This window comes from Accipiter gentilis, chromosome 30 (assembly GCF_929443795.1).
Source record: "Accipiter gentilis chromosome 30, bAccGen1.1, whole genome shotgun sequence".
NCBI lineage: Eukaryota > Metazoa > Chordata > Aves > Accipitriformes > Accipitridae > Astur > Astur gentilis.
In genome coordinates this window covers 6184953-6207298 of record NC_064909.1, presented here as the reverse complement: position 1 = coordinate 6207298, position 22346 = coordinate 6184953, and the positions used below count along the sequence as shown (strand labels likewise).

The 22346-nt window shown below is 37.0% G+C and overlaps 1 protein-coding gene across 9 annotated transcripts in view; it reads right to left on the bottom strand.

The window, feature by feature from the left end:
- THADA (THADA armadillo repeat containing) overlaps nucleotides 1-22346 on the bottom strand; it is a 170627-nt gene that overhangs the window by 93228 nt on the left and 55053 nt on the right. For 8 of the 9 annotated variants that reach the window (XM_049833903.1, XM_049833902.1, XM_049833904.1 and 5 more), the window contains 2 exons: nucleotides 16884-16973; nucleotides 15362-15493 (listed from right to left, as the gene is read on the bottom strand). In XM_049833903.1, the coding sequence (XP_049689860.1) occupies nucleotides 15362-15493; nucleotides 16884-16973 (222 nt within the window). Of the gene's footprint in view, nucleotides 1-15361; nucleotides 15494-16883; nucleotides 16974-18928; nucleotides 18986-22346 lie in introns of those variants that run through there. The other variant, XM_049833910.1, reaches the window with a different exon arrangement.

The window sequence follows — 22346 nt, the reverse complement described above, 5'->3', positions numbered from 1 at the left end:
AGGCAGGAAGTAAAAGACACATTGGAAAATAATCTTCTATTATTTATAATTAGTATCTCAAAAATAAATACTTTTTATTTATTAAAAATTAACTTATAAGACTCAAGACTGCATATAAAACACAGGCCAGAAAGAACCTTTCATCTTTTAATGTTATTAAGGTCTTAACTGGCTGTTAATTTATCATATGCAGACAACTAACTATTCAGCTATATTAACCAGCTGTATACTACTTAAGTAGCATGTATACTGAGTAGAAGTGAACAAAATTCTTTTGTCAACTAAAAGTAGGTTAGGCTAAATCTTTCAAAGCCAGTAATTCTTGCACAAGTCAATTTTTGTAAGGCAGGTACAATTCAGCCACCTGCAATTTCAGACAACTGAGAAAGTTACCACAGGGTTTAGAAACGAATGGCCAAATGACTTCAGTGATGTAAAATGCAGTATGGCGGAAGTTATGCTCTGATACCTCCCAGCTGATTGTGATGACCCAGAGAGATGGCCTTCCCTCCCCCTACCCTCTCATCCTTTTCCTGAACTGCTTCTCACATATTTTCAGCTTACAAAATCACACGTAGTTGAGATTATCCCCTGCCAAAATGGACAAACCACTTTTGAGCTCTTGAAAACAAGCCCTGCAGGGTCATGCCTGCATATTTAAAAAATGAAATGAAATTAAAAGGTATTCTGAGGTTTCATATATCTCTAGCAAATTTAAATCAATACTCAAAGTAGTTGTTTACTTTAGTTCACATCAAAGAAATACAGAAAACATTTTCTATCTTGAACTAGCAACTGAATTAATAGGGTTTTGAACACAAGACAGTAAACAGACTTAATTAAAATAGCGTTAACAGTTCTGACATTTTAGTCATGTTAGGCCATGGTATGCCTGAAAAACACAGACCTTGTTCAGAGGAAGTAGAGAGCTATGCTACCCCTGAAAGACAGGCTTTTGTGGGAATTTTCGTTTTCGCAGTATGGCAGCATGTTCTCTCCTCCACCTCCCCATGTCTTCCCTCATAGGGAATGATTTTTAGAAAGATCATTGCATTTCCTTTTCAGAGACTGGCTGTCCTTCACAACAGGATGCAAAAGCAGAGTAGTCACAACTAGAGGCTCTTCCATATGGAAAAGCTTTAATTCTGTATTGACAAAGTGCAAGAAGAAAGTCAGCCTAGCTCTTGATAAAAAGCTTCATTTTTTTTAAACAAAAACGTTTTAAATCTACTGCACAGTAAACTTAAACCCAAGAAGTGATTTGTCTGCAACCATTTCTTTATTTCTGCTAAATCATATCCTCTTAACCAAGAGATTCTCACATGCTGATGTTCTTTCCAAACACAAGCAACACTGATACTGTAATGAACATCTAGTTTTCAAGTAGCTATAACTGTATACTCAGGAATGTTCTTCATTTTGTTCATGACCTTTTACAAATCCCAAGGAATCTGACATGCCTTCAGAAGGAAGAGTGGAAAAATGGGTAAAATGCCAGGGTTTCCTCTTACTTGTGCAAGGGTACTTTCCAACACTGCATGCTTCATAGAGGGTTTTCTCCTCGAACACAATGCAATGAATTAGAATGGAATTCTGTAGGTTTTTTCTTAGTAATAAAAAATGGAGTTGAGAACAATTTTTAGATAAACTGACTCTAACTTTGTTGTTTTGTAAAAACTGAATTAAAGACTTATAACTCATACACATATGTATATGGAGATGCAGTATTTTGTTCCATGCTGTTATTTTATCAAATTTATTATGGAAACAGAAGTGACTGCTCTACATTTTGAAAGAAGAAAATAATTTCATATTACAGGCGAAATTGTCTCAGCTGCCTAGTCTGGGTCCACAACAGAGGCTGCCACCTCAGCATTTGCACTGAATGTCCATAAGGCAAAAGTGCAATTCTCAAAACTACCAACAAGTCTAATCTTCACCTCTCCTCATGCCTCAAATTAATGTTCTCTACAAGAACCTCTGCAGTCGAGTATTACCCCATACAGAGGCCTAACTGGGACCCTCAAATCAGGTTCTGTTTTGCACTTTGAGTATTCTAAATCAGGAGGCAATAACCTCCCCCCACCCCCCCCAGCAAACACCTGAGCAAACACACAGGTACCCAGCTGGTGGAGAAATCACCCAGGATGCAGGGGACCTGGTTCTGCAACTTTCTGTGCCTGAGGGAAATGCAAACCCACAGCTACTACTTCCCCAAAGGGCAACCCAGCCACCAACCTGCTACTGTACTACACACCTGCTGTACATTAACACAAACTTCTCACACTATAGATTGCTACATAGGGTGCAATGTAGTCACAGGAACTGACATCTTAGTGGAAACCCTCAGAAGAGCACTCCTACGAAGTCATTGCTAAGGAACAAAAGTGTCACAAAGTTTAAGAACAATAAAGTATCTGCTTTATAAGAGCACATATGGGAACATAAGGAAGGTATTTCACATTGGCAAATAGCTTCACAAATCTGAGAGGGGTTAACATTCTGACTGTTTCTTCTCCCCCCCCCTTTTTTTAAAAAAATGAAATTTATTTTTTAAAATCTCATAATACTCAAAAGAAAATTGGTCACAGCCCCAAGAAACAGTACTGATAACATTTCAAATACACTCCTTTCACATACACATGCAAGATATCATACCAACTCACCACTAGTGACCTATCCCTGAACTTCTGCATACCCTGAAGGCACTTATGTGTATATCTCTCATATTTTGAAGGAACTTGGCTTCATTCCTGAATCATGCAAGAAGTTTGAGAACAATGTCAAAATATACACTAGTTTTTCCATAAACTGTATCAGGACCCCAGACTGAGAACAGGCAGTTTTGATTTTTACTGGATCCCACTTAAATTTAATCTCTTACCTGTAAATAAAACTAAACAGGATCAATTGTCAAAAAGCTAGAGGAAGAGTGAATGCAAATAAAACAACTGAGTAACACAAAACAATCAAACCCAATGTAGCAATTTTTTGTTTATTGTTATATCAGCCCCCAAGATCGACCATACAGCTTAACACTGAGTCCACCACCTGTATTCTTAAATATTTATTTTATCTAGGATTTAGCAACAACTATGGGAAGCAACATCACAAGCTATATCAAGAAAAATCCTTAAACAACTACAGCAATCACTGTAACTCAGTTTGTACCTGCAGCAAAACCTAGCAGCTTAAGGAAAGAAGGCTATGAAATTATTCTGGCTACTCTTCCTGCAGCAGTTTAACAAACTGCCATCCTGAGATTAGTTTCATTTATGTGGTAGCAGTTGCCTTGCCAAGACATTGGCAGAAAGGAACAGGACCTCCAGCCTTGGCCACTTCACCATCCAGACTCTGAGCTTCACCTGCCAACAACATGACTAAAATCTGCCACAGGCTGCCTCTTCTCATCTTCTCCGCAGGCAAGTACAAGCAATGGAGTCTTGCATCCGTTAGGGCAGCATATGTGTGTGTGCAAACCTGTATTTAAAACTGTTTCATTTTCTTTGATTTGAAAAATACTGGGTGGGCAGGGGCGGGGGGGGAGAAGTGTTTTCAGTACGTGACACTTTCTTTAGATGCAGATCATGTATAAATAGACTTTAAAAATCTAAGCAATATCTAAAATGTTGTCATACGTAAAAAAATGCAGTATGCGAACCTAATTTTATTATATCTCAAGGTACCAACGAGCAATGAAACTTGCAAAATCCTCATGTGATTACCTTTCTATTAAATCTTGAGTGCTATTACAAACTGTTGAAGTAGTATTCCACATTGAACTCAGTACTGTTTATCTGGGTGCACAAGGTATTGGATGTAAACATGTTTACTTCAAACAGTCCATGATCAAGAACAAAAAGTCAATAAATCTGAGGTCTCACTTTGTGTAACTGTAGATTCAATGCATTTCCACTGCTCCCTTCCAGCTCTAATACTTAGATCCTGAATAACCCTCCTAACTGACATAATTTATGACCAACTCTCATAAGGCACAGAGATTCCATACTCCTCTGCACATATCGAAGTATCTAATTTATTACTCTGCCTACAAACAACAAAGCACTAGCTGTAAATAAAAACAGCTTAAACTTAAAAATCAAACAAACAAAAAACCCTGCAGGTGTTTCCTATGTGCTGATTTTTCTCCCTTTCTTATTACTCCCGCTCAACAGACCTTATATTACCCGAGTTAACAAACCAAATAAGGATTACCTTCTATATAAAGGTCACAGAAACAAATAAGTAGAATTAATTTGAAAAATCACACCTGTAGCTGAAAATATGTCTATTGTATTAAGTAATACCTACAGTTGTTAGAAGAAGGATTAACAAGGAGAAAAATACCTATTTCCAGGTTTACTGGATGTTGTCACAGTGATCTGTGCATTACTAATTATGTCACCGCTTATTAACAATACAGTTCCTGCAGTCCTATAGACAGTATTGCAGCATCACAGTTTTGTTTTCAGCTAAAATACATTAACATCCATTGCCTTCGCAAATTGTTGGAAGAGAGAATTGGGAGTAGAAGCTGTGAAAATGGAACTGAAACAACAGGAGAACAGGCTGAAAAATGAGGAAGGGAATATTCTGCAGAAGGTGCCTCTGATCTTGTAAGTCAAACCAAGTATCCTACCACCATCACAAAAAGAGTTTGGGAGAAGAGGGCAGCATGAAGCAGGAAAGGCACACTTGCAATTCAAACCAACCAACTCTGCCTGCTAGTTAAAACATTTTAACAGCCTCCGGGGATTTTAAAAGATAAAACTGATTAAAAATAAATAAGTAAAAATCAAATGGATGGTATCCTTTAAACCCTGGAGCTAGTTATGCCACAAGGTCCTAACAAATGCACTGGAAAGAAAAAGTTGTAATAAGGCTCCTGCCTGATTCTACACAGACACAGTAAGTTGCATGAGAAAGAGGTTTCCTCTTTCCTCTGCCATGCAGCTATAGTTCAAGTCATGTAATCAGTTCTAAAGCAAGAATTAAAAACATGAAATTACATTAGGGGAAAACATAGATAGGGGATCACAGAGAAAAGTATTTAGCAAGAGATCCAGTTTGTATTAGAAAGAGTTTGGTTATTAAGATTCAAGAGCATTGTACTGTCTGTATTAAGTGAAATAACTAAAAAAAAAAGACTCTTTCTAGAAAATAATTACTCATGATTATATACTAGCTCATTTTTCCCCCCTTCAAGTTCTCTGAGATATTAAATTTAGCTTTCAAATGCAGTATTACAGGTTTCCAAGCAAAGAGAGGTCCAAAAATAGCATTAAAAAAATACACTCATGCTTCCACACAATTAACATAAATTGTTAATGTCCCCAAATTCCATATTGGGGACAGATCAGCGGGACAGTACCTGATCATTAACATAAGAGTAAGGCTTCCTGGAATATGAGTAGTAATTTGCTATACATGTATGTAGTGGTCCTTTTATTAATTTATTGATTTGCCTGGTTTGTGTTTTTCATTTAAGGAAACATAACTATTTTCCATTTCATTAGATTTCTGTGTTCCTTTGCAATTAAATTATCCAAAGCATTTAATTTTTAAAACTTATTTCACTGTGGAAACCTGTAATTGACCTGAAGACACTTTTTTGTTCTTAATCTGAAATTGAGAATCAAAAAAACCCCCAGAATAATCTGAGTTTTGATATAGCATCTCAGTATTTACCTGACAAGTAGAAAAACATTACAAAAGTATCAACAGTTTGCTGGAGGTTTTAGATCCACAATCAACACATGAATGTAGACCAGAAAATGTCTGAACATAACCATGGACAGAAACAGATCAAGTGTAATTTCAGGTTACAGTACTAAACCTGTAAATTCGCATCTATTTCCTTTAAAGTGAAGTTAACAGTTGCCCAAACTTCCAGTCTCTTTATGCATTGCCTTAAATATTTTATTCCTCAAACTCTGCCAATTAAGACAAAACCTTATGTATTTGTAAGGGCAGCGTTTTCCACACAAGCACTTAATGAATCAGAGTAGCTGTAAATACTGCAGGAACTATGTAAGCAAAGTGCAGACTTCTATTTGTGAAAGCTGTCCACAAGCTATGCCAGGAGTTGTTTCTCCGTATGTTTTCAAGGGCTTTCTAGGAAGAAATTACAGACATTTCTTTTTTCTTGTCACCAAGACCTAGGTATTATAAAAAGTGGCCAACTGATACCAAGCTGAATCAACAACAGAAACTTGAATTGTTGTGGTTCAGCCAGTCAACAAACCAAGACCTCTAATGTGCAAGCCTATGAAAACTGTTACTGTGCATAAACTTTAGACCAACAGATATATGTTCTCTTCAAATGGAGATTTGCTATAGAACATGCTCACACAATTTAAATAGCATCTCTTTTCTTGCATTCCCATCAAGAAATCTCAATATCTCCAAGTAGCTAACCTCTAGGTTTATTTAACTATTTTTGCTGAAGTCACATGAGGTTAGAGCCTCCTTTCATCAGTTTTTGGTTCACAGCATTCTAGAGAAAAAACAACTGCTCTTAACTCAAGGTCACGTAAAAGAAAAATTTTCATTCACAACCATATTTCAACTTTGTTAATTTGTGAAAAGTTACTATGATGTTTCACAACTGCAGAGTAACGGAAAGAAACACACACCACTTACTATCAAAACAGTTAGGAAAAAACCACAACAAAGAATGTAGACAAACTACTTACTGTCTTAGCAACTGCATCATTACTTTGAACTCTATGAAAGGGAAGTTGAATGCATAAATCAAGTCTCAGCACCTTGTGACGATTTTGAAACCTTCAGCTGATTGTAAACAAGAATGCAACAAGAGGAATTTTCAAACCCATTATCAGAACCATGAAACCAACCAAAGGATCTGGGTTCTCAAAGACACCCTTCTTTCAGCCATACCACCAAAAGTAGCTAGCCCATTGCCAAAAAGCCTTCCCAATATCAACTCTTCTCGAACTCAGACTGTTCTTTTAAAATAATATTGGCTTTTAAAAATATCATTACACTTGGTTTTCCTTGACATACCTACCGTCCTCTGCAGAGTTAATGCATTATTTCTCTCCATTTTCACGTTCCTTCCTGCAAATACTTTTGCAGAACAAGACAAATGTTACTATTTGGCTAGTCATCTTGACTAGCAATTACTTCACTAATCATGTATTGACAGTCGAGCACCCCATCCTTTTTTCTTACTAGATCATGTTTCAAATAATAAGTAGTATACATCAGATTTTAACCTAGAATCCCAGACATTGGCCCCCTTCAGGAGTCTGCAATACTGGAAGAAAGATAGTTACTCTCAGTACTCATGAACGCCTCTCCACTAGACATCACCTTTTATTTCCCCTGAATCTGACAGCTACCTACATTTTGTGAATACTTCTTAAATTGCTTCAGATTATAATCTGCCAATTAGAAGCAAACAGATTGATGAACACGGTAAAAACTGGAATAAGGAATTGATATTGAATACCTAGGGGTTGTAGTATTTCCCATCAGCAGTACTTGAATGTGAAAAGAACACCTGCCTATAGTTTAAGAGAAAAGGCTGAAGAATACAGCAAATAATGTACAAGATGTACCATGATTTTTGGTTGATCAGAAGGTCTTGAACAGCCTACTGCCAATCAAGCACTTTGCAGTTTTCTCTAGCACTACAATTTGAACTTAATCAAAATGGGAAAAAAAAAAAATAAAATCACAAACTCTTTACCATTTCTCATTTTAAAATGTTAAAAAAAGTCTGAAAGCCTTCTTATTACTAAATACTTATGGTGAACCATAAATATTTTTACAGATCGGTATCAATCACTATGCAATCAGGACTGCACAGAATATAGAGTGTAAGTAGAAATCGAAGAATTCCAAGTCAGTCCCAACTCACAAGAGAGGATTTATGCTCGGAGGGGAAAAGCATTCTTCTCCCTCTTTCCTTCTCCCCCAGCCATGCAAAACTTCCATCTTGGATGTCAAGCCAGAGATTTAACACTACAAAATACAGTAAGAATCTAAAAAACAGTGTTATGTTTTAGGTGTGTAGATTGCTCCTTTTTCCAAATACCTATGCCAGCTTATGTATTTTGGGAACCTTGCCTATAATGAACAGGATATCTGTCTCTATACTGCAATGACAGGTCAGCCCCTTAAGTTTCCCCAGAAAGGATAGGGTATTCCAATGGGTCAGAGCCTGCTCCTAGTATCACAGGGATTCCAAATAAGAACTTATTGCAGGCAGTTATAATACTATGCAGTTATACTGATCAGACATTAGATTAAGAGAAAAAAAAAAACACCAAAGGAAAAAAACAGAGACCAAAGACCAAGAAGATGTGCATGTGATATGGAAAGCCAGGGAGATGCTTTATAAGCAACTGCAACAAAGAACAGTTATTTTAATAAAACAGTGCTGCAACAAACACATGTAGCTCTTTTTATCCAATATGAAAAGGCATTCCCACAAAAGCTCTTTGCTTATCAGACCCCTGATAAAATTCCCAGTCTTACAGAAATGACAGTTGAAAATTGCCAAACTTTAACACTAATTCTACTGGTGCCATGCCACACTAAAATAAAGGAAAAGGAGGAGAAAGGCAGAGAAAGCACACCTAGCACAACCACCCAGCTATCTTTTTGGCCACTTACCAAAGGATACTAATGTTTAGCCTACAGAAAGTCAGACGGTTGCTTTCAAGTCAGATACAGAATGATGTACTGAACCCCCATATGCAGCTGTACATGTGTGGGGAAAAAAAAACCCACACAAAAAATTGGGGAAGCTCTATTTAAACAATTTACATAAACAGAGATTTTTAACAAGGTATACATGAATGACTTCAATCAAGGTCTTCTCAAACAAACCGAAGATACCTTGTTACCAGAACTCCCATGCTCGCCCATCTCTTGTGCTCTTTATTCAGTGTAAGGTTTTAAGCTTATTTCAGTCTCACACTTTTGATTTTACATTTTAATTTTGTTTCTTTATTACTCCATATTACCCCAGATCCAATTCCCATGAAGCCTATACAAGCTTTGTCACAGGGCTACAACAGAACAGGACCAGGCACCTGATAAGGCTGGATATAATTTAACATAATTAAACACAACACAGAGCAGTAAAACTAATCGGCATAGCTCAACAAAGATTAACTTTTTTTGAAAGAGCAACCCACAATAATATTATTAATCAGTGAATATTTAAATTCACACCACCTTCTAGAATATTAATACTACTATACTTGGGTGGTTTTCCTTAAGTTGTTTCCTTAAGAAGGGAGCTCTCACAGATTTATAAAATAGCAAGACACAACTGACTCCTAGAGAGCCCCAAAACTCATGATCAGGTGCTCCACTTCCTAAGAAGCTAAAACAAACCTCGATCAATCTCACTTATTTAATACACATTTTTCAAACTGCCTAAACCATAGAACTCAATGATTTGCAACATTAGTACACACAGGTTACAACAGTAAGATCCTTATTTTATGTATGCACCTTTACATAATTGGATTTGTTGTTCAAAAGCAAAAGATGTGAACTATGGCAATAATATTTCCCCCTCACTCTACTGAAGTAAACTGAGCGACGAAGACTGAAAAGAATATGCAAGGAACTTGTGAACTTAAGTGGAAAAAGAATGGGGAGACAAAAAAAACAGGCAAAGCTGCATCAGAATGACATTTTACATCTTAGTAGGAAAGCATCAAAGAACCAGAGATAAATCAGTCAGTGGCAAAAGACAGCACAATAATGTAACTATATTAAGTATATCTGGCAATTGAAAACCATATTTGGGGGATACAGTATTATGCAACGCCATGAGGTTGCTTCACTACATGGGAAAGTTCTTAAACATTTTACTAATCAGAAAACTATTGAAAACTGAGTCCTTTGTAGTAGGTTCAAGCAGAGTGCAACTGAATGTCTGTTTTTAAATTTTCAGCACATATTTTTGAAGATTGACTGTAATTCACTTTGGCCAATAAAAACTGCAAAACAAAAATAATTATGAGACATTAAAATTCAAGTTTGTATTGCCATTAGAAATTTGTATTTTGAGTAACAGCATTTTTAAAATAGCTTTCTAAGCTTGCTGGTTTCTGACAACACAATCTCTGAATAGCATTTTGTACAGAATAATTTATGGTATCTATACGTTATACACTGAACCTCTTGGACTTTACTGAAGGAGTCTGATCTTTTATAACAGAAATTCATGTTTTGCTTTTAAATTTTAAGAAAAGTCTTCTATAACCTGCATATTAGTCTGGATTGGCATCTGTAAAGATCTAACTATAAGTCAACAATACTTAATGTATTTACCCGCTGAATAAAACCAAGGAGTACCGCATTACATGTGTGCACTAAAGACTCATGTGGAATCATGGCCCCTGCTATTTTTTTTGCTTCCCCCCCCCCCCCCAAGTCTGAAAGAAACTGGGGCCAACAGTCTGCATCACTTCTTGCAGAGGGACAGACTCACAAATGTAATCCTCTGCTAAGAAATTTAAGGTGAGAGTCACCTAACGCATCCAAAAAGAGTCCACCAAATCCCTAGGGTAACAGAACTTCAGAGTCGTATCTAAACCCTTCAAAAAGCCCAAGAAAACAAAGTTTAGTGAACGAACGTCATCCTGTCCCCACAGGCAACCAGCACGGCAGGCCAGCAGGCCCCAGAGCGCTGCGCAAGGACGTGATTTACAGGAACCCACCAGGACGCCGCCGCACTGGTGCTTGCAGAGGGCTCCCATGCAGCAGGCAGGCATCACCAGTGTCGCAGCACTGCCAAGGGAAAGGGATCATGGGGGGGCACTCCTGACACCTCGCACTGCTTCAGGCAAGCGATTTTAAGAAATTTACTGAGCTGACTTTGCCAGCAGCCTATTAGGAGGTTTCACAGAACCTGTTCTGACAAGCAAGCTGCAAAAGTAGTAACTTCCAAGAAAAAGTGTACTGATAAAAGTAGTCATATCATCTTCAGTTGTTTCCTCTGCCCTTCCAAGACAGGGGATAACTAGATCAACGTAAATCCACGTACCCTCTAGCAGATGTGTCCAGCCCACTTAAATAGTGGATTTACTTGAGCTTTCCTATTACAGCTACTACGACAGTGTTTGAGCTGACCATTTGTTAACAGCTGATGTGGACTTCCCCTCTCCTTCTCTAAGCACTCTTTCAGGAATGACTTATGGTAACAGGGCAGCTGACAACACTCCATCCTACAGAAATTCTTCCTCATCACACACAATTTTGTTTTCCTTGAATCTTAGTGTCTGTCATTAACGAACAGTCACAGTAATTATCCTTGTATATTAATGACAAGCTCACTCGAGTACAAAATCAAAATAGCACTTTGTCAGTTCAGGGTGGTGATTGGAGGGGGGGCAGAAGGGGGAAAAAAGAACAGCTGTAAAGGACTAGGGCTTCCCACTGTCACCTACTCTGGTCCCGGACTAGAAAGAGCATCAGGGGATTTTTGGAATTTAGCTCCCTCATCTTACAAAAAGATGCAAGTTACAAAATTCTGCACAAGAAAACAGTGTCTATATCATAACTGTGTTAATTTCATGGAAAGATGTTTACATTTCTATTTAAACTGTCCTCAGACAGTGAGTTTCTTTAATGACTTGCAACATCATATACCTAGAAGCAACACTGCTTTGAAGTCCATCTGACAAAGTTTTAAAGAGGAAATTTCACTAAGAATTAAAAAGTTTTGTCAAGTAGAAGACAAAGCACATACACCCAAAGAATTTTAAAAAAACCTTATGCTATTTGACATTTTAAAGCTAATTTTTTTAAAACTTCTTAAAAGATTAAAGAGTCACACTCCTAAATAAGTCTAGACTTCAATTAGTGAAAAGTATCCAAGTCAATATAGTAATACGTATTTTACTCCTTCAGAGCATTCAGCCTAGAACATTTAACACTAAACAAACACTCTGTCAATGCCATGGTACAAGAGGACATAAGGTAATTCAAATTTAGATCATTCTGAAGAGATTACAGGTCTTTCAAAGGAGGACGGGGAGGCGAAAGGGAGGTTATGTTTTTGTTTCATACTTAAAACACTACCTCCCGATTACCTCCCTTGTTAATCAAAAACATTCTATACATTCCTTCATCTTAGAATGTAACCATTAAAGCAGACCTATCTAGCTCTTTAAAAAAAAAGAAAGGTGAGGTACTAAGTTGTGAATCAAAGTGTTCCCTTCCAAATAAAACATTGGCAAGGGAAAAGGCGGAAAAAACTAACTTTTAATAGAACTGCAGATAGGTAATCAAATGCCCTAGTTCAAGAGGGAGTAACAAGTATGTGCAAAGAGACTGAGATTTGTCCTTGTAGCATTTAATCCTACTCATACTGTGCAATTCATCTCAGCACAGTCAGAACAACCACAGCTCTACTCCCACTAGATGGAAAATTCCACTCGGGCTTAAGTGAAACTCTTCAAAAGCCCAATTTGAATTCTTCCTGCTAAACTCAATTTTGTTCAGAGACCTGCTCATTCACTTGCAAACAAAGTATTCTGTTCATCCTCTCAGAGCAACAAATGAATGCCACTTCATTGTGGGTTGAGCCCTGGAAAGAGTCTGAAGATCAGTTATGGGTTATATACACCCTTCCTCTTTCCCTACCGCGTAAGTGGCATCTTTCCTTGACAGTGATATAGCAATAGAAATGTAAAAATCTCACAGTAAAAATATGGCAATTAAATGTTATAATTGCATTGGGCTACCATGTAGTTATATGTAGATGTAGATGTTATATAATACAATACTACATTAAGCAATTCAAAGGAACATTTAATATATACAATTTAATGTCTTGATGTATAGGGCCTTTGGCACCAGGCCTTGTCTTTGATCCTCTCTAAAGTGGTTACTTCACAACAATCTTCATTACCACCTTCCAAAGAGCAACCAAATGAACAGGAAAGAATTTTATTTTAGTTCATCTGCTCCTGCTGAATGGAAAATAGGAAGGGAAATAGAAGGGAAAACAACAACATATTTATCTTACTTAGGTAAATCACCCCTATGTATGGCAACTAATGCAGTCAGAGTGAACTGAAAACCATCATGGTATTCACAGCACAAGGACATAAGAGCTGTACACAGAAATACAGCCAGTAACAGGACACTGAGCTATATTATAAATACATACATTTCGCCCTGCAGAATCCTTGGTATTGTCCCCTGGCAACCATAAAAAATGCCAATGCTTTGCTTAGTAACCCATCAGAAAATGCATGTCTGTACACCCACATACAATTTTCTGTCTGAAATATGTAAGAATTTTATTCTAGTCTTATACCTGTATCCACAGCACCTACTGCCAAATTCAGTGGAAAGGAGACGCAGAAAACATCCATCTTTATGTGCCATACCACTCCTCTTTAGGAGCACAGTTAAAGGAAGGCAGGTCCAATGATACAGGTCTCTTATACGTTCCCAGTTCTTCTTTTAAAGATTTTATTGGGTTTTTCTCCTCACATCTTTTGAATGGATTTAAATAACCTCAAGAGAATAAGCTAATTAAAGAATGTGAAGAGTTATTCTGCTGGTGTATGTACCTTGCCAAAAGCAGTGGTCATAATATAAATATAAAAACAAAAACCAAGAGCTGTAACAAAAAGCTTATCACAAGTTAATCTATCACTTATCAGAAACTATGCTGAAACATTAAAAAAAAAAAGCAAGCATTCTCCAGTGTATTAACAAAGGCATAAAAACAGAGCTAATCAATGATGTAACCAACAAATACAGTTTTAAACATTTCCCCCAAAAGCATTTAAGATTCAGATACGGCAGAAACCCAAACATTTTTAATTGTTAAACACAGTGCATTTAAAAACTTACTACAGGTTTTTTCCTTTAAGAAAAAATGGTAGGTTATTATTTATTCTTGAGAATTCCAAAAAACATCGTAAGAAGCAAGAGATACATCACATCTGCTGTGAAGAATAAGCAGACAGAGCTGCCATTATTTTCCAACATAAACAGTTTAAAATAAAAATTGGAAGAACTTAGGATTACAACAACTTTATCTTGTGTCCTGGTTTCAGCTGGGATAGAGTTAATTGTCTTCCTAGTAGCTGGTACAGTGCTATGTTTTGAGTTCAGTATGAGAAGAATGTTGATAACACGGATGTTTTCAGTTGTTGCTAAATAGTGTTTAGTCTAAAGTCAAGGATTTTTTCAGCTTTTCATCCCCAGCTAGCAAGAATGCTGGAGGGGCACAAGAAGTTGGCACAGGACAGAGCCATGGCACCTGACCCGAACTGGCCAACGGGGCATTCCATACCATGGGACATCACGTCTAGTATAGGAACTGGGGGGAGTGGGGGCGTGGGATCTCCGCTCGGGTACTAGCTGGGTGTTGATCGGCAGGTGGTGAGCAATTGCACTGCACATCGTTTGTACATTCCAATCCTTTTATTATTGCTGTTGTCATTTTATTAGTGTTACCATTATCATTACTAGTTTCTTCTTTTCTGTTCTATTAAACCGTTCTTATCTCAACCCACGAGTTTTACTTCTTTTCCCGATTTTCTCCCCCATCCCACTGTGGGGGTGGTGGTGAATGAGTGAGCGGCTGCATGGTGCTTAGTTGCTGGCTGAGGTTAAACCATAACATCTTGTTTCACTACTAAAGGAGCAAGATTAAGTATGGAACTTTCTCACCCTATTGCTCTGAAGCTTTCATACAGATAGCAAGACTTCCTCTCAAATATTGATTATGATCATTTCTCCCCAGTCAACACAATCCTGTTCCCTTATCAGGCTCCGCATCCCACACCAGTGGCATACAGAATAGCAAAAACATCTGCTGAATATCTTGATGTAACCACCATAGAAATGAAAGTTACACTGTATAAAAACTTTTAAAGTCATCTTAGAAATATATTAGATGTAGGATATATCCATATCTTTATCTAGCTATATACGTAGGTATTTGTATATTGGATTGATATGGAGATAGACATATATACCTCTACAAATCTATATATTAGTCATTACATTTATGCGTTACAAACACTCATTCCAAAGGACTGAAAAACTCATCAGAAGTTTGTACAACAAATCTTGCATTGCTAAAGTCAGTCAAGCTCATTAGCTTTCACCTACCCTCTCTGTGGCAGCATGAGCTGAAATTCATACAATGGCTTGCGTGAGCTGAAATTCTTTGTAATACCCCAAAACAAGCATTAATAATATACGGAAATCCAACCAATGACTATCGGTTTTTCCTTTAAGAATTAAACTTGAAGAGAAGCGTAAAAAGGCATTTTATTAAAAAAATTCAAAGATTCAAGAAAGAACTCTCATCACATGAAAAACAACAACAAAATCACCTTACCTTATAATAAATGGGACAAATGGTGCCATGCTGAGTGCTGAGTAAGTGCCATCCATTGGAGATGGATACAGCCTTCCCAGAATTAAAAGCAAAAGGAACAGGCTTGGATGGATTTTCAACTCTTCAGCTTCACTGAACAAAAAAGTGGTAAGAAGCAGTTGGTGAAAAAAGCATCCTCCCTTATGCTAGTCTTGAGACACTTCCACACACAATACCCTTCTGCATTTCTGGTTCAAGGAGGTATGCTAGACTGATCATTGCAAGAAAGTGCAAACCCTACTGGGATCAGGCATTGCATCCAGTTCTCCTACAGCACCACTGGGGACCCCTGTATGAAGGCCCTTAAGGCTATGCTACCTTCACTTTCCTACATTACCCCAAGCCTCCTTTATTCCTAATAGTGGTGAGCTGCCTCTACTTCTAAATAATATTAAAAAACAAGACAGAAAATACTTCTCTAGGAACTGAGAAACCGAGAAAGCTGAGTTACAAAAAGATGGTTTAAAAAAAAAAAGTCAGTTTGGAAGGAAATGTGCATTTAGTAAATACCAGGCTTTAATAAAGAATAGTTCTTGTCATTGACTCCAAGTGGCTACTACTCATACTGTAAAAACTATCAGAAATCCAAGTCAAAATCAACACTTCTTGATTTAGTTAACTATTAATAAATAAGACACAAGCCTTAATCTGCATTGAGAAAAGCATTCAAGGCCAACATTTCAGGCAGCAGCTTTCAATCTTTTTCAGTTTAAAGAATTCCCAAAATTTCCCAGTGATGACACTGTCACCTTTGCAAATGTCAGGTAAAGCAGACTGCTTTGCAGAATATATAGACCCTTTTTCTTAGAGCAGAGACTGCAAAACATGCAATGACTGGTGAAACTTCTGCTCCAAAGTATCTACCTCAGGCCCATTAAACAGACAGCTGAACCTCACCCGTAAATCAGCTGCTGAACTTCCACAGTTTATAACATAGCATTTTAAGAAAAAACAAAGCCAGCACTGGTTTACTTTAAAAGTTCATGAACCTAGGGGTAACAGCATCATCATCATCCCAAATGGTATCATCTGCATTGACCAAATTGGAGCTTTCAGCCACCATTTGTGGAGTCCTTAAACAGAGATCAAGGACCTTCCCCCCAAAGTCAGTGTGTCGCAGGCTGGAAAGTGTTCACTTAGGGTTACATGAGGTCTATGACCCTGTATCACTTAAACATGTTAGGAAGTCTCATTGTTAAACATGAGACACCCAGTTTCTTTCTTTCTCTGAAAAACATATGTTCTTTAACATCTGATCCTAGGAATGCAGCAACTACTAATTACTCAACAGTAGTTCATACTCCAGAGACTTACTGCAATGTGCAGAAGCTATAGGAAAAAAGCCTTAGCAAAAGACTCTAGTAGAACTATGTCATTTCAAGAAGCACTGATGAAAAGAACAGCATCAGGGTATATGGACACAACTCAGTTTAACCTTTTCATTGCATTTCACATTTCAAAGCTTTCTCGGACACCGTCTTACCTGTTCAAAGTATTGGTTACAACCTCCAACTGCTTGAGAAGGAAAGGATAAAGACTTGGAAACCGAGAGAAAAACTCCCTTCCTGTCATTCTGCAGAAGGGAATGAAGAAGAGTTACAATTAGCATTCTGCAGTAATTAGTTGCATGCCAAATACCAGTTTACTTGTTGGATTTCTGATCTAGAGTGAAGTCAGAGATCCAAAAGAACCATGCACACATGATGAAATCCTTTCAAACAAGGCACAATGTTTTCATTAAAAATGATGATACAGCATAGTTTACACAACTTAAATAACTCTGTCTGTGTGCCTGCTAACACTTTCTCAGCTAAACTGGTTGGGCCTTTTTGGGAAAAAGGGATCTTAGCCCCTTAATCACACCAAAAAGAAAAGATACAGCAGCTTAAGTTCTGGTACCAGTTTAACAACATTCTGGTTGAACAAGAGAAGACTACACTTGCTTTAGTATGGCTCATGTACTAAATAGCTAATAAAATGCATTTAATAGACATGTACTAACAGATGCTTCTATTTTACTGACATTGAAAAGCATCTCAAAATAGTAACTCTCAGAAGATCTGTAAAACACAGTGGCAGAAGTGTCTGACCTCCCATTAGCCCTCTTTACACAGCTCTGCTTCCAGCACATAGCAGTGGTAGCATTTCCAGGCCATGTTTTCACTTGTGTAGATGGTGCAACCACATTCAAAACAGAGCAATGTACAATACCTACTGAACTCATCCCTAGCCAGAATTAGTAAGGCAGCATAGTTCAAGCCACAACAGCAAATCAATCCAAGCTAGAAAGAGGTAAGTAGAAATCTTCTATATTTGTTTTATAATCTTTTGATCAGATTAAGGATGGCTTCATGGTTTAAAGGAAACTATTCAGCATCATCTAAGCAAGAACCACTTAAATGTTACAGCGGGGAGGTTCTAATTAGACATATATGCTATGCAGATAAAACAGACTTCCTTTAAAAATAAATAAATGGCCATCCATTTAGAAGAAAGCCAACTGCAGAGTTTGCTTGCCACATGATCAACAAAGATAAATAAGTACATATTAGCATGAATCCAATGCAAAGCTTCCAGGTTTAGAAAAATAACATGATGAGATGGCAAGATTGAATGTGCATAAAAATAAGCATACAAAAAAAAAATCACGCAAGAATAAATCAGCACATGGCAAGCATCAGCACAGCTTCTTCCAGCACTCAGCTAACATAACATGCCTTAGCCACAGGCCACAGAATAAACACAGAAAAACCAGATTGCTACATGGAAACAAATGTTCAAAGAGGTACAGGCAGCCTTCTGTAGGCACATAAGAACAGTGAATGGCTGTAACTAAAAGCATGAACAAGGATTCTGCAGTAGCCGTTATATCTAGAAAAAAAATTTCAGTTAAAAAAATTAGATGGAAGCATTCAAACTGTGAATGAATGTAAATTGAAACACTAATAAGGATGATTCAAAAACATCAATACTGATAATGACTAGTTATTTAAGCAGAAAACACCCATGTAATTTCTTCTAACAGCTTCTTAAAAACAACTTCCATTTTTTGCATATACATTATGTGGCAAACTGAAGATGCAAACCCAGACACAACACAAAACATAAGATCTAAGTAAGTGTATCAAGTCAAACAGCCCATCTTACTGAGTTTTCATATGTAAAACATTAAGAACTCAGTATTAAAAAAATCAATCAAAAAATGCTGACACCTCCACCTCTTGTGCCACAGAGCGCATCAAGGAAAAGCAGAATTAGGGTTAAGTTTCCTATGGAATGGATGCCCACTGGTTAGAAGCTTAAGAGAGCACCAGTAGCATCTCACACAAGTATTTTTAACAGGCCAATTTTTAAAGGGCCATTTTTAAAGGCCAAGTTTGAATCAATATTAAATAATAGAACTGAATATCCTTACAAAGCCTTGAAATTCTTTGTAATTAGTGTGGTTTCATGAATCTTTCTGATAGGGAAAGAAAATGGTAACTACTGAAGCAGGTAACTTGCATAACCTCCCACTTGGTTTACTGCTCCACAGGTTACATGAGGGGAGAAGGCAGTCCAATCAAAACCATTAATCAGCACTACCTGCAGAAAAGATGCTCAAAGGCACTTTCAGAAAAAAACAGAGACACAACTGTCTGAGCAGACTGGTTGTCAAGGGATGGTTTTAAAGGGCCTCCAGTTCAGAGAGGAAACAAGAAAGACTACACGACTACACATTAGCAGAAGTGCTGCAAAATGAAAAGGTGTTCTCAAAAATACAGAGCACCAATTTAAGTGTGAATCCACTACCTGGGGGTGTCAAGGCAGGGAGATGTGCAACTGGAGAATGAGCAGAAAGCAAACAGCTAGACAGAGTAAAACACGGAGGTATTCAGTTGTTTCATTTTTGATTACTGACCATGCTTGTTGCTCCTGGAAACATGTATTTGTGTACAGTAACTGAGACTGGAACAACAAAAAATGCAATGGTTCTGCTTTTCAAAAATGTTCATGACACTAAGCCACATATTTTCTATTCATTTCATCAAAAATGATACTGCTTTGAAAAAAGAATAACAACACTTTAAGATTTGGCTGATGCACGTTAGTGATATGAACAGACTCATGCATGTGCATACACACGCAAATGTGAGTTAGGCTTCATAATTAATAAGCTACCCACATCTTTGAAAGAAGGCAAGTCCTTGACATACCTATAAAGGAATATATCAACTAGATGCGGACTAAAACAATCAAAAAAATCAGTGCTAACAGTTTTCATGGAACAATTTTTTTCCTCCTTTTCTAAAATATATCTGACAAGGAATGACAGGTTTAAATTAAAAATATAGATAACTATCTTTCCATTAGTCACTGACACAGTTCAAACAGATTTTTGGCAATACAGCTACCATAATTAAATCCTTAAAACCAACATTTTGCAGATCACGGGATTTTATACCTACTCTCCCTAAAAACATGTTCAGAAGAGAAGTAACTAGGAAGAGACTTAAGACACTAGTATTTTTCCCCATGTCCAGCTCAAATTATTTTTATATTGCTTCGGAGCTCATCTTTGACAGTATGTTCAACCACAGGCTCTGTGATAGCATTTTCTTTTTTCCTGCTAGTAACCTGAAGTAGCACAATTTCACAATCCAGAATTTCAAATGGGATTACTGAGACCTGAACAACAGACTAGTGGGAGGTTAATTAATGAAATAGGAAGTATGGTAATGAAACAGAAAAGTTATCAGCGGGCTGATGATGCTTACGATAAATCCTGCTCCCCAATGTAAAATATCATTTAACTGTATAATTAAAATGATGCTTAATGTCAAAAGGTTGAGAGATAAACTAATGGAAACACTCATATCCTCCTGAATTCACTTGTAAAAATAGTTCATAAAACTGTATAGATGCAGAATACTGTGGTACATAAATAAGATGTAATATTTATGCCTCAGATACTTTACATTTCAACAACGTTAATGCTTTGTCATATGCAAGCAATTCTGCAGAAAAGCCAAATGACTAAATTAAGAGTACAACCCATTCACTAAAGGTTCCATTTTGATGGCTAGGGATAGCAGTCATGTTTAGCACTTTTCAGGACTGATGAAGAGTGTTAATGTAGAAAGGGAGACATACATGAGTTTCTTTCACGTTTTCACTCAGGTTTTCCACCTGAAGACATGTTCCATTAACAAAAAACAGTCATACAGAGGCATCTTCTGTATCATACCATACAGAACCAAGCTACACCTACCACTCCCAACTATTCTCTGCATGCCCTTGAGTCAAACAAACTCTTTCCCACTTGTGTCTGCTCCAGAGTCTATTTAAGAGGGAAGGAAGGTTACGATCACAGCAAGAAAGATATTTCACACAGTACAGAGTTCATATAAATCAGCAAGAAGTTACTCTGAAGGCATGCAGTGCTACAAAGGACAGAATTTAATTCCTAGCAGTAAGCATTTGGAAGACAACAGTGAATCACAGCTAAGTTACTAAAAATCAACAGCTAGTTGTAGCAGTAAAAATGAAAAAGACGTAACTGAAAGCAGACTGTGTATCTGTAAAACTTTAAGAAAAAAGTCTATTTTAAGCATGAACAAGAATATAGTTTACAGTGCTGATAATGCTTCTTCAGGAAAAATGAAAAAAAGTTTTACTTTTCCCTGAAATAACCTAAAACAGAAGCCTTATACTTGATTGTCACTAGCTCTTCCATTCATTTAGCACTGGTTCTTTGGCTTTATCACTTTTCAGAGTAGAACCAGGGGTGGCTTAAAGTAGGCTAAAGATCATGGACTTACAAGTTTTCATTTCATCTGCTTTGCTTGTGAAGACATTCAGTATCATCAAACTTCCTGAACCAAATTCATAAATGCTGCTGAAAACTGTGACACCTCTGGTCATTATACATTATGTTTGAGTAGCAACTTGATGCTGCATAATACAAGGGTTAGTATCTATGTTTATATAACTAGTGTCTTTCTTAATAAATATTCCATCTTCATGCATACTGAGGGTGTGAATTATTTAATTGCATTTAAAAAAATACATTTAAAAATAAAAACATGGATGTTGCAGTGTTCTTTTTTAAGCTGTGGTGTACACTTAAGAGAATACTCTAGGAGATTAAAATTCTGCTGTGACACTGGGGCATACATATCATTTTACTGCGACATGTGTCAAAGATTACCTGCTTCTGTTCTTTCACTTATTTTTCAGAAGAACTGAAGGCTTTATAACCTTGTATGCTGCTTTTAGTAACTGACACGTTAAAGAACATTTGCAGCAAATATGTTCACATTTGAGTATAGAATAGGTAAGATTTAGAGACAACAAATCTTCTGAGGGCAGCAAGGGTCTCTGGTGCTCTTTTTGAACATAAATATTGCTAACATTTCAGGTCAGCTGACAAATGCATGGTCAGATCTGTGACAGGGGAAAAAATAATACTACTTTTAAAAAGGAAAAACAGAACTGGAATGTGAAAAAAACCAATATAGACAGACACATTTAGAGAGATCAAGACCAAGAATGTAGTTTTCATGAAATAAGTCCTCTTTTAATTGTCTCCTGTAAAATCTACTCTTGCTATACCAATCCTTACACTGGAATCATTAACCATAATGTCAGATGATTCTTCATGTTAAAGAGCAGTAATACAGAAACAGAATGTCATGTATTCCTTGCACTGCAAGGACAATTGCTGCTGAAATAATTTAAAAACAGGAGTGAATTTGGCAAAACTGTCATTCAAAATGACAGATTTATAAAGATAATTCACATTTTACATATTTGTTTCTTTTGCCTTCATTAAACTATGAAAAAAACCCACAGTGCAGCTTAACTAGAATAATTTAACTAGTTTTTAATTGCCCATTTTGACATTCAGGTTCTTTCCCTGACCCTTATCACTTGTTAAGTATTTAGATCCTGTTTCAAAATACAT